This window comes from Notolepis coatsorum (genome assembly GCF_963971535.1).
Source record: "Notolepis coatsorum genome assembly, chromosome: 17".
In the NCBI taxonomy this organism is placed as follows: Eukaryota; Metazoa; Chordata; class Actinopteri; order Aulopiformes; family Paralepididae; genus Notolepis; species Notolepis coatsorum.
The window spans coordinates 66,978,267-66,992,069 of record NC_140181.1 but is presented as its reverse complement, the minus strand read 5'-3'; the positions used below and the strand labels follow the sequence as shown (position 1 = coordinate 66,992,069).

Here is a 13,803-nt window from a genome sequence, read left to right as displayed (position 1 = left end):
CCCCTCTGCTTCCTCCGGCCCCCGATCACTGGCGGTCTGGTCTCCTGGGGCCTCCTGTGCTCCTTCTGCGTCCTCCGGTCCACCCTCGCCGCCGATCCGGTCCACTGGCTCCTCCTGTGCTCCGTCTGCGTCCTCCGGCCCCCGATCAACGCCTGTCTGGTCCTCCGGTGGTGGCCTCCCCCCCACAGAGCCATCCCGGCTGGACGATCGATGGCCGACCCAACTGGCACCAACCGGAAACCCCGAGGACTGACGCCAGCTGGCCAGGTTTGGCCCACTCCTCGGATTAGATCTCCTGGATGCTGGTACTGGATTTAACGGGGCTGTCAAAGAAGAGGTGAAAGGTTTGAGTCGGTTGAAGTGAACCACACTCTCTGGCCCTCCCTCCACTAGCACTAGCCTATAAAGCACATCGGTCACCCTCTCCACCACTCTAAAGGGACCTTTGTACCGCCTCTGGAGCTTGGGACACACCCCACGCTTCCTGGCCTTATTCTGAACCCAAACCAATTCCCCCTCGGAATAATATTGAAAATTGGCCCTAAAGTCATAGGACTTTTTCTGCTGTTCCGAGGCCCTGGCCTGGTGCCTTTTAACTGCTTCCACCACCGTGGACAATGTATCCCGCAACCTAGACACATAATTGTCCACCGAGTCACAGGACTCCTGATTGCCCACCTTCAGCATAATATCTACTGGCAGAACAATTTCCTGTCCAAACAGTACTTTATATGGGGTGAAGGAGGTGCTAGCATGCACACTACTACGATAGGCCAACATAACATAAGGCAACAGTGTGTCCCAGTTTAACTGATTGTCCTCCACAAAGAGAGCCAACATGGACAAAAGGGTTCGATTAAAGCGCTCCACCAGGCCATCTGACTGGGGGTGGTAGGGGGATGTCCTTGTTTTCTGCATGTGCAGAAGCCTACATAACTCCCTGAATAGGTTTGACTCGAAGTTATGACCTTGGTCGGAGTGGATACTCCTTGGCGCCCCAAAACGACACACCCACTCCTCGGTCAAGACTTTGGCAATTGTCCGTGCTTCCTGATTAGGCAATGGAAAAGACTCTGTCCATTTGGAAAAATAGTCCCCCACAACCAAAATATACTTATTTTTCCCAGGGGTCTCGGGGAGGGGGCCAAGAATGTCGAGTGCCACCCGTTCAAAAGGCCTAGATACCCTGGAGGTCTGTAAGGGTGCACATGGCCGCTTCCCCTGACTCTTCCTTGAACCACAATCGACACATTCTCTAACCCATCTCTTGACATCGCCAAACCAGCCTGGCCAATAGAACCGGTCTTTAACTTTCCCTTGCAGCTTCTGCACCCCCAAGTGCCCCCCGGTGGAGACATTGTGCAGCTGCTCTAAAACCCCAGGCACCATTGACTGCGGGAGCACCACCTGTACCCGAGAGGCTGCATCGGAATTTGCAGGAGGAATCCGCACCAGCCTATCCCCCTGCACCTGGAGCTGACTCCACACAGTAGCATAATTCTGCAGGCCAGCGTCTACCGGTATTGCACCAGAACCAACCTGATTTTTAAAATGAATTATTTGTCTTAACTCACTATCGGCCATCTGTGCATCGGTTAACTCATCAGTCTCTTTTTCCCCACTGGACACTACAGAAGGCAGAGCTTCCTGTACTGCGCACATCCTTACAGCAGCCCTGTCTGTTATTGCCTGAGAGGCCTTCTGGTCAGATTTTTCTTTTTCCAAAAAAGCCGGCAGCCTAGAAAGGGCATCAGCATTGCTGTGTAGCTTGCCTGGACGATGCACAATTTTATACTGGAAATTGGCCAATTGTTCAAGCCAACGAGCCAACTGCCCCTCCAAGTCCTGAAAGTTATGAAGCCAACGGAGAGAATTGTGGTCAGTTCGCAACACAAATTCCCTACCCAACAAATAGTGCTTGAAGTATTTGGTAAACGCTACCATACTCAGAAGTTCTTTCTTAGTGGTGGCATATTTACGTTCCTGTTTTGTAAGAGCCCTGCTAGCATATGCTATTACTCTCTCGAGTCCTCCCTCCTCTTGAGACAATACTGCCCCAATCCCCACGTCACTTGCATCCGTATCCAGGATAAATGGTTTACTGGGGTCGGGATAAGCCAACACAGGGGTGGTAATCAAACTACACTTGAGCTGCTCAAAGGCTCCCTGACAGTCCTCACTCCAGCGAAAGTGCCTCCCCTTTTCTGTCAACTGGTGCAGAGGCCGGGCAATGTCAGCAAACCCTTTCACAAAGCGCCTATAATAGGAGGCTAATCCCAAAAAACTCTTAACCTCAGTCTGGCTGGTAGGAACAGGCCACTCTCTGACTGCCTCCACTTTAGCAGCATCTGGCTCCACTCCCTCACTAGAGATTACATGTCCGAGGTACTGGACTCTCGTTGAAAACAAGTCACACTTGGATGGTTTAACCTTAAGGTTGGCCTGCTGAAGTTTTTCCAGCACACCACTCAGACGTGTTAGATGTTCATGGAAAGTGCGCCCAAACACAATTATATCATCCAAATACACTAAGCAGGTAGTCCACTGCAGATCAGCCAGAATTAGGTCCATCAACCTCTGAAAAGTGCTGGGTGCATTGCAAAGGCCAAAACTCATCACATTGAACTCAAATAGCCCCTGACGGGTGGTGAATGCAGTTTTATGGCGGTCTTTCGGGTCTACTTCCACCTGCCAATAGCCGCTCGCTAAATCCAGGGTGGAAAACCAACAAGCATGACAAAGGCTGTCCAGGGCATCATCAATCCTAGGGAGGGGGTATGCGTCCTTTCTAGTAACCTCATTGAGTTTCCTATAATCAACACAGAACCGGAGCCCACCCCCTTTCTTTTTTACCAGTACAATGGGAGACGCCCAGGGGCTACAAGATGGCCGAACTATCCCACTATCGAGCATTTGCTTCAAGTGGCTCGTCACCTCTTGCTGTAAATGGAGGGGAACCCTTCTGGGGTGCATTTTTATTGGCTTTGCATCCCTTGTATCAATCTCATGCGGGGTCAGAGGAGTCCTGCCTAAGTCAGTCTCCCCCTGACTAAACACAGTGAGGTTCTTGTGCAGTATCTCCCTGACTGCCTTTAACTCGTCAGAGGCAAGACCCCTCTCCTCCACGCCAAACTGATGCATGAGTGTATCAACTGTCCAAGGCTGCAAGGTTTTTTCCCCCTCCCTCTCGTCATGCAGCTCCGCCCCCCCTTCCTCTATTTCAATATCAGTGAATAGGGTGCCTACTTTCATGCCACGTTTTAGCATAATCTCCTCATTAGTGACATTAATAACCCTCACTGGTAATGTGCCCTGCTGGACTCTGCATACCACCCGAGCTACCAAAACATCACACTGTTTGGAAATGGAAGTGGAGGGTTCCAGCATTGCTGCTGCATAATCTCCCCATCTGCTCTGGACTTGACCCAAAATAATTATTTCACTGCGTGGGGGCACCAGGGTGTCAGACAACACTGTCACAGCCTGAGGCTCTAATGAGGGGTTAGGGTCAACCAGGGGAAATTTCCTGCCCATTATCTGACATTGTTTCTTTCCCAAATCAACCACCGCACCATATGTTGAAAGAAAATCAAATCCAAGCAAAATCTCATCAGAGGGAATATCAGCAACCAAAAATGTTGCTACCAGCGCGAGTGACTCCAGTTGACATACCGTCTGCCAGCATCCCAGAATGCTCATCCCCCCCCCATTAGCTGCTGTAGCCTGGCCAACATAATCTAACAGATCACATCCCCCTTTTGTAGCAGAGAGCCACAGTTGTTTAGGAATGACAGAGCTAGAAGCTCCAGTATCTACAAGTACATGACAGTCTAACCCACCTATCTTAGCTTGGAGATATCCCGAACCACCCTTCAAGCTGTCAGGGGCCACAGTAGACTCAGAAATGGGGGCGGGCATTGGACCCTCTGTGCACACCCCCTCTAGTTTCCCTTTAAATAAGGACAGTCGCGTCTGAAGTGACGATTACACCCACATTCCCAGCAACCCCTCTCTCTTTCTCCCTCACATCTAGTCTGGGGCGTGGGGGCACTAACAGAGTATGGAAGGGGAGCAGACACGGGAGGTGTAGGTTTAGGAACAGATTGGCTTGAATTGGCTATAGTCTGTACAGTGGTTTTCAGAGACTTAACTTCCTGCCGCAGGCCCTCTACGACCCCCAGCAGCGTATCCATTTGTTTGTCACGCCCAGATTGCTCAGTGACTCCACGCACCTGTGCATCAGAGGCCAATTTACTGCCCTCCAACTCCCTAATCAGCTCCAATTCTGCAGCAAGATTAATGGCATCCTCTAAGGTTGTAGGTTTGGCACTGCGAAGGCTAACTCGCAATTCCCCATTCCCAACATTAGAAATAAAATGATCCTTAGCCAATAAATCTTGGGTGTGGGCGTCCGCTGAGGGGTACGCTTTAACAACCAGCCTCCGAAGCGCAATACCAAATTCTCGGATATTCTCCTTATGTAACCTTTTACGAGAAGAGAAGGTGGCCCTGCTCCAATCATCACTATCACATGGTTCTAAGCATCTACCCATGGCTTCTTTGAGTAAGGCATAATTAGCTTTAGCGGCGGCCGATAACCCACCATATACCTCTCGGGCTCGACCTGACAAGAGAAGACTCATAAATTTTAGTCTCAATGTTTCGCTCCAATTATTAACCCCCGCGGCCATTTCAAACTGTTCAGCCCAATCAGACCATTCCCGGCCGGCACCAGTGAAAGTCTCAGGCATAAAAATGGGTCGGGACATAGCCAGATTACTACTAGGGGAAGGAGACGCGTCTGATCGACTTGAGCCGGCCTCAGCCGGCGGTTGGTTATCTCCAGGCATATTTTTTCTATATCCCACCGCTGTCACCAATGTAATAAATACGTGAGTTATACCAGTAGCAGGAGAAACTGCTACTTAGCAGGGAAACTGCTATTTATCCAGATGCCTGAAATAACCAACATCACAACCGGGTTTACAAGGAATACCAACTTTATTTATTTAAGTCCTATGCTAAGCAATGATCTGAGCTATTAATTAAAACCTATGAGCCATGAAGCCAATACATCTTTCCCTTCTGTGACATGCAGGGTTTAACAGGACCAGAGAATGCAGCAGGTATAGACAGACGTCCCCTAGGTAAATTTATATCACCTCTAAGTTAATCACTCTATACATTACAGCACTACAGCACTATCACATCTATAGGTAAACCCTTCACCTCTAGGTGGAGCACATCTCACAGCACACTTTATATATGGGCAACAACCCTTAGTTTGAACGAGGTACGGTACATACACACTGTACAACAATAGTCACACACACTTTATCCGACCAGCTCTGGTCCATGTGAATATCTAGGGCATCGCCTACCGCTATCAGCCCACCCTCTCGCTGTACCCTCCGCCACCTCTCTCACTTGGTACGGCCTCACGTCTAATAAGACACTTTATTACAACACCTAATTCATACAGGTACTAGGGGTCTCTAATTGGGGGGACTAATCGGACCCCGTAAAGGTCGTCTGCAACCGTAACTCAGTCACCCTCTGATATGAGGCACGCAATTATGAACATGCATAGATACATCCTATTACAGTAACCCACGTCAAAACACCCTCTTTAAGAGGCACGGCACGTTTATACAAAGGGGATGCCTAATCACACACACGGCCCGCTAATCACACTCCCAAATAGGCACCGGTAGAAAATGGATCAATTGAACACACTAATTATAGCAGACTCCCCCAGGTCCGAATTACCCCTCCCTCTTGGTTCCCCTGTTCCCCTTCAATGGGTCACACAATATCTATACAATATATACCAGCCTGGGCTATATAATAAATAGGGCATATAAAAGGACTAGTCGAATATGCAGGTTAATTAAGGGCACGATATCATACAGATAAGGTAAATAGAAATTACACAATATCCCATATACAATATATATATATACAGTAGGCCTACACAGTTATAAAAATAGACTGTAATACAAAATCCTATATTAAGTGCAAGTGTGGGTAACAGTGGACTTAACTCGCCTCACGGCGCGACCCCCCCCGAGGGTCGAAGCGTTGGACCCCGTCCACTCTCCGGACGAATGTTCCGGCACACGGTGGTCCTCCAGGATACAGTTGGATTTGTAACCTGGTAACGTACTCGGTGTCCGCGAGGACGAGCCGAGTATAAAGTCTTTTGGGAGCGATGTAACTCAGACCCTCTATGTCCCGTCCCTAACTATCTCCAGGAGGTTAAGCCTCCCCTCCTCTTGCTACCGGGAACTATGGACGGCTATCTAGCTTGTCTTCATCGCCGGCGGATAACTCTCCACGATCGACCCCACCCCCCGGGCCCTAACAGAGTCTGGTTACTGCGTGCGTGCTCCAACCTCGATCTCTGAGACCCACTGGCTTATCAAACAGTCTCAGCGTCTCATCCAGCACACAATCAAAAAACACCTGCGTTCAATAATGAGCCACTTGAGTCCCTGCTCGTGACGTCATCACTTCGGCCCATTCACATCACATTATTATTAGAGTTAATAATATTGTATATTGTTTACACTGCCTTTTTATTCTATTTTTACTTCTCCACTGTACTATAATTATGTGACCTGTACCTCTATGTCTTCTACTACCTGTACCTCCCCTCCCCCCGGCCCTCCCCATGCTGCTGATTTTATATTATTTTATGAATACAACGTTTAATGTTCGCTAAACGTAGAGAAACGTCAGACGTAATTCGAGATACGTCAGACGTACTTCGAGATACTTCCGTACTTTCCGCCAATCAGCGCATAGCCCTGTCACAGGACTAATAGTCCTGTGGCAGGGCGGAAGTACCAATCTGGACCGAGGCTCCGAGGCTGCAGCTCGACCCTACTCACAATCTCCGGATTCTGAAACTAAATATGGCGAGTCCTTATCACAAACTATATATATACTAATTACAACAAGACATTCATTAATTGCATTGTACATGTGGTGCCGTCGTCGCATATATAAGTAAGGATAGTTTGAATGACATTTCAGCACCAAGTCCACCGAAGTTATTATTACTTCAAAGCGCTAGGTGTAATAAGGATGTTTTAGGTGGTGGTAGTTTCTCTGTTAGGACATTATAGCTGAAATATATAGCCTAGCTAGCCTATAGTCAGTCTGATATATAGAGAAATAGTAAAGTAATATTCGCCAAACAATCTGACGGGCCAGATATTATTACGGCCCGCCACAGTCTGAGCATGCGTAGTGAGCTGTGGCGTCATCGTTTATCTAGACTATGCGTTTACAGTGGCTGCACGGATCCACTGAACGGATATTTTGGAAAATCTTCACTTTAAAATGCGTTTAAGAAAATCTCCGTTTATGTCTCTGAGAACACCCTTTACGTGTGAATGAAAGGCCCAATCGTGGAATAAAATGTGCGTTTGGCAAAAGATCCAGATACGTGGGGACATGGCCTTAGTGTATTTGTTAACAGTCTGCCTTGTATTAGTGTCACTTTAGTATGTCAGTCTGTTTCCCCTTCCAGGTGTGTCTCATTTGCAATCAGCCCTCATGTGTCAATTAACCTGTGTATATGTCAGTCTGCCCCTGTCTTCCGTGCGCGTTCATGTCTTCGGTATGTTGTCTACTGTTGCTGTCTTCTGTATCCTGTCTCCTGTTCCAGTATCCTTGTTCTATGTTCCTGTACTATTTGGATGTGTTGCTCACCCCGCCTACCTTGCTGTTCATGTCATGTAAATTATTGTTTGTAGTTAGTTCATGTTTTTCCCTCTTCCAGCGTTTGCTGAGAGGTATTATTTTGTAGGTTAGTTCCAGTCTATGTTTGTGTTTAAGTGCTTCAGTAAAGATCCTATTTTCACTACCCTATTTTCACTATGGTTAAAGAATGTTAAAATCCTGTTCCTGTGAAAAGAGGAGACTAATGGTGTGGACTCGTAGAATGTTTGTCCTTTAACATCTAAATGGTCTTTATTTAATGTTGGTGCCAACAGGTATGAACCTGAAAATGTCCCCACGCCCTCCATAAAAGCCCAGAAAAACACAGTGCATGCTGTCACAGTGTCTACAAAGGCAGTGTCCAAGGCTCCAGGGCCCTCATGCATCAACGTGGACTTTGAACTTGACCTACTTCCACACGTAAGCACGGAATGTAGAACTAGCGTACGCACAGGGAAGTCGGCATTCATCACACGTGCGTACGCAGGCTCTACGCACATCTGTCATGATGAATCCCACCTTGGCCCTGCGCCGCAGCTCGTGCACGCTTTCACGTATTTGCATACCAAAACCGCCCCGACCAACCAAATATGGTCAGGCCCTCCCCTTCAAATACCATGAGGGAATCCCTGTGCGTGGAATGTTGGAGGATGGCAAAGCGAACGAAGAAGCGAAATTACACAGACACCGAGGTGGAGGTCCTCGTAACGGAGGTGGATGCCAGGGCGGGGGTACTCTTTGGGTCCCTCAGCCTTGGCATCACCACCAAGAGGAAGACTGCTGCGTGGGAGGCGGTCACCGACGCCGTAAATTCCATCTCCCCGCAGCAGAGAACCACAGCGGAGACCCGCAAAAAGTGGTTCGATGTAAAGCTGACGGCCAAGAGGCGCCTGGCCGAACACAGGCGGAATGCCAGTGCGACTGGCGGGGGGCAGGTATGTCGTATGCCAATCATTATATTATCATTATCATGATATATCTGTTATGATGGATTGAAAATGGGGGACCCTGATGTAAACAAGACGAAAGTATTTATCGGGTCTGCATCCCCTTAACAATTGTGTGTATCGAGCCGTACTGCATTGTACCCATTCTGCAACCTGTTAATACAGTCTTTCAATCAATTCAATTCAGAGTCAGAGTGAGCTGTCCCCACTGGACCTGAAAATCGCCAGCATCATCGGGGACGAGGCGGTGGGAGGAATTGAAGGCACCACCGACACCGACTCATACGAAGTGGCTGGGCCATCCAGCCAACAGGTGGAAGGTAATAATATAATATACACTTCATTTGTATAGCACCTTTCATACAGGAATTGTCACATCAGTAAGGAAGACTGGCATAGAAATCACTTTGTCGTCAACGATTTTATTGAGGAACATGACAAGAATCTCTTAATTTATTTGAAACAATATTCAACCGTATGGTTCCGAACCTTGCTAGCAAACAAATAAAACGTTATTAAATTGCCTATTCATTCCACAGGCAACTCGGCCGAGTTCACCATCAATCTCATCCCCGACCCCGTCGACACCCAGGAGGAGCAGGAGGCGTCCTGCAGCTGACCCCCTTCGGCGCGCAGGGAGCAGAGGGCCCACCCGGTCCCGGACCCGGTCGTCCTTACGGAGGCCGTCCTCAACAACCAGTTGACCACCATCGCCCTCCTGAGCGACATGCGGGACGAGCAGAGGCTCACCCGCCAGACCCTGGCCCAGCTGGTCGCGGTCCAGACCCAGCTGGTCGCGGTCCAGACTGGCATCGCAGCCAGTCTGGAGGGCATCCTCCTGGAATTGACGGAAAACAGGGACCAATAAATACCATAACCACCTTTGGCGTTGGTGTCATTATTATAATCAGATAATCATTAGCTGGATGAATGCCTTTTCTCGTTCCGTTCTTTTGAAGTTTGATTGATACCCTGCATGCACGGTAAACTGAGTGTCATCTGGTCACCTTTAAACTGTCAGCTACTTCCATTCAACTATAACTGTACAATGCAATTCAAAAATGGTTCCAATTCATTAATGAGCTCAATTCGATTTCAAACAACAGTATTTTCCTTTTATGTACAGGTTACTAATGATTACTTAATTAATATGAATTGACACAAATCGCAGTTCTTCCAGTGCATGGGGTAGACTCACTCAAGACTGTGCTATGATCCCAGCTCTTGCCAGCATTCCAGTGGCGTTTGGAGGTGGCTCTTCCACGTCTGGCATGGGGTCGTCGGGTAGTTCTGGGTTTGGCAGCGGGATGCCATGCCTGATGGCCATGTTATGGAGCACACTGCAGGCCACGATGATGTTGCAGACCTTCACAGGCCGGTACTGCAGTGTGCCCCCCGTGCCAGACAGGCAGAGCCACCGACCCTTCAGGAGACCAATTGCACGCTCCACGGTGACTCGTGTGCGTGCGTGCGCCCGGTTATAGGCGCCCTCCTGTTGGGTGGTGGGGTTGGTCAGCGGCGTCATCAGCCACGGCTTTAGTGGATAGCCACGATCCCCTGCATTGAAAGATATATAATTTAATTACAGATACCAGTAATAACATTACGATTTGATTCAATATGGGCCTAAATGTGTAACACTCACCAATAAGCCACCCGTCTTCAACGACCCCAGCCTGGAGACGAATGCCCACAGAGCTGTTCTGCACCACAAACGAGTCGTGGGTTCCTCCTGGCCACTGGGCAACGACATTTAGGAGTGCCAAACGGGGCATCGCAGATCACTTGGACATTTACCGAGTGGAACCCCTTCCTGTTAACGTAATTGAATTCATTTTGTGATGGTGTTTTGATGGCTGTGTGTGCAGTCTATTGCTCCAATTACGTTGGGGAAACCGGCGATGGCGTGGAAAGCCCTCTTGACCTCGACCTGCTGTGCGTGTGTGTATGGGAATTTGATGTGGTCGGGGATTAGGGACATGATGGCATCCAACACTGTGGGCATGATCCTGCTGAGTGAGGGTTGGGAGATGCCCGAGCGATCTGCGATCTCCCGCTGAAATGTCCCGGTGGCCAAGAATCCCAGGGTGGCGAGGACTTGGGTGTGGACGGGGATGGCATGTGTGCGCCTTGTTCGGCGCTCCAATAAGGGTCCCAGATCCCGGCACAGGTCGAGCAGGATTGCCCTGGGGAAGCGGAACCTGCTAATGAGCCACTCTGTGCTCTCGGCAAACAGGTCTGCCCTGTCCCTGAAGACGCGCTCCCTGTGGAGCGCACCATGGGCATGGCCCATTCCCAAATCGTGCAACACTGCGATGCCTGCGTTATCCATGGTGAATAGGATCTGAAATCCATGTTCCAGATGTAATTTATAGGGTTTGCCGACGATTACACTCATGTCGCCAATTTAATTAATTACGGGTCATACAGAACACCTGGGTATATTGTAACTGTTGATTGATTCCCCTTCGATCTGCGCTCCAATTGGGTCGTTGTTGGTCAGGGACGATTCTAGCCACGCATGGCTTCAGTGGATAACCGTGATCACCTGCATTTAAGTGGTATCTTGATGACAGATATAATAACATTACAATTTAATTAAATGAGATTAGGCCTGGGTCATGCGTTCCTTATCAGCCAACAACGTATCGGCCACATAATGCAACGTTAACCATCCTACATCCTACATTCAGGAGTTGATGCTGTTTAGGGTTTGACAATAATTACACTAATATCGCTGTTTCACAATGAACTATGATGAATCACGGGGGTCATACAGAACACGCGCCAGTGACTTTATTTCCGCCTTGGAACTAATGCAGGACTGAGGAGTGCTTATGCGTAGTAACGATATTCTAGGGAGCTGGGAGCTAGGTACGCCAGGTCTGAAATGTGCGTAGATGTACGCACGAAGTCAAGTTCAAATCGAAATTGATGAATCCCACTCTTTGCTTAGAAATGATCGTACGCACGGGTTACGCACAGATCTGTGCGTAGAACACGTTGATGCATGAGGGCCCTGGATTCCTCTCTTGATTGCATCATGGCAAGCATCTCAACTCTCTTCGTGTATAGCTTTAGAAGTGACTTGTTCACAAATCAAGACTGAATGTACCCAGTCTGGCCTTGATCAGACTCTTTCACCAGAGAAAGATGAAAGACTCTGGTCAGTTTCTTTGATGTAATGCTGGCCAACAAAACGCCAGGTCAAATTATAGCTTCATTAATGTAGCTGACAGATATTGTTCTAATCAGAGCCTGTTTTTTACTAGAGCCATCACATATATGTAAGTGACAGATTGATGGGCAATCATCTGCCGGCCAAATCCTCCCCCCTGACCGACCTCTCCATCACAGTCGAGAATGCAGCTGTGACCACGTCCCCGACCGCCAAGAACCTTGGTGTTGTCCTCGACGACCAGTTGAACTTCTCTGCTCACATCGCAGCGACAACCAGAACCTGCAGATTCCTCCTGAGCAACGTCAGAAGGATACGCCCCTTCCTGACAAAAGAAGCCACCCAACTCCTCGTCCAATCAACAGTCATCTCCCGCCTCGACTACTGCAACGCACTGCTAGCTGGCCTCCCGGCCACTGCCACCAAGCCTCTTCAACTCATTCAAAACGCAGCGGCCCGCCTGATCTCAAACCTACCGAAGTCGGCCCATGTCACCCCACTTCTTAGGGACCTGCACTGGCTCCCCATTGCTGCACGTATCTGCTTCAAGGCCCTCGACCTAGCATACCGTGCGGCAAAGGGAACCGCTCCCGCCTACCTCCGGTCAATGGTCTCTAACTACACACCCTCAAGACCCCTACGCTCTGCATCTTCTGGCCGCCTCAGACCTACTCCTATCCAAGCTCCCGGAGGGTCATCAAAGAGAAGCCGCCTATTCTCAGTCCTTGCCCCACAATGGTGGAATGAACTACCCATCCCAGTTAGGACAGCCGAATCCCGTCCAATCTTTCGCCGTCGACTAAAGACTCACTTCTTCAACCTTTATCTGAAATGATTTATAAAAAAAAAAAAAAAAAAAATCTAACCCTGACTAACCTTACTGTCATGCACTTGTCCTAATAAACTAACCTACACTGTAACACGCAACACTTGATGAACATTGTTACTCAGCTGATAGAGTTGTACCCTTCTTGCTGTCTTGTCATACAGAACTTGTAAGTCGCTTTCGATAAAAGCGTCAGCTAAATGACTAAATGTAAATGTAAATAATCTCCTTTGCTTGAGGCAAACCCATTATACTGGAAAGCAACAGTTGTGATTGGAAGATTAAGAAAAGGGGGCAGGGTTTGAAATAGGTAAATTGTGTCAAATACTATATAAAATTATTGTTTGCTAGACTGCCCCTCTAAAGCTTAGCTGTGTGGTATGATGGATAGTTCGCTAGATAAGCATGGTCCACCGCCATAAGAAAACAAAAAACATAACCTCTCATCTTGACTTTCAGTTGAATAATTCCTCAATTATTTGAAAGAGATGTACAGTACTTATGTAATGTACACCATGTAAATGCCAACTGAGGACATCTGATTCAAGCAATCAGGCCAAAAATATGTCCATCACAGTCCATCTCCATGCCATGTGTTTCCACCACCACTAACAACACTGTTGTGGCCCACGGTTCCATCCCAGCAAAGATTATACAGTTCTGTGTCCTGGAGGGGAATGTGTCATGTGTCACCCGGCCACGTGAGGTCAAACCCTGGCAGTCGAGCCTGACAAACACATATAAAAAGGAGGGATATAATTGTCCGCCTCAACAAGTCTGAACCAATGTTTACAGTGAAAAAAAGTGTAAAAAAGTGCTGATCTTGAGTCACTTCCCGCTCACTATCAGCTGCCTGTAATTTTTCAGGAAGGGGAAATTCCCACTGCTCTTATTGCTCAGAGGCGATCTGCTTTTCTGATCAAACTCAACCTCGTAACACCCCCGCTCCACACTCTGTTTTCCAAAACAGACCCAAAAAACTGTTATGTCTGCGAGTGACCACTTTTCTTTTTTTTGGGTTTTGAGCCCCCCCCCCCCCCCCCCCCCCACCCCCTTTAGTTTGAGGCAAAACAGATTTTAAAAACAGCTCTTTAAAAAAAGTTATGGAGGCGTTGTTCCATATA

General features: G+C 48.3%; 1 protein-coding gene across 1 annotated transcript; it reads right to left on the bottom strand.

Annotated features, from left to right (window-relative positions):
- Positions 1-9,873: 9,873 nt before the first annotated feature.
- LOC311244067 (putative nuclease HARBI1) lies at positions 9,874-11,007 on the bottom strand (the record flags this gene model as incomplete). The annotated part of the gene is made up of 3 exons (XM_084333477.1): positions 9,874-10,232; positions 10,321-10,414; positions 10,561-11,007. The coding sequence occupies 3 exons, from the start codon at positions 11,005-11,007 to the stop codon at positions 9,874-9,876; spliced, it is 900 nt and encodes a 299-aa protein (XP_084189603.1).
- Positions 11,008-13,803: the final 2,796 nt, after the last annotated feature.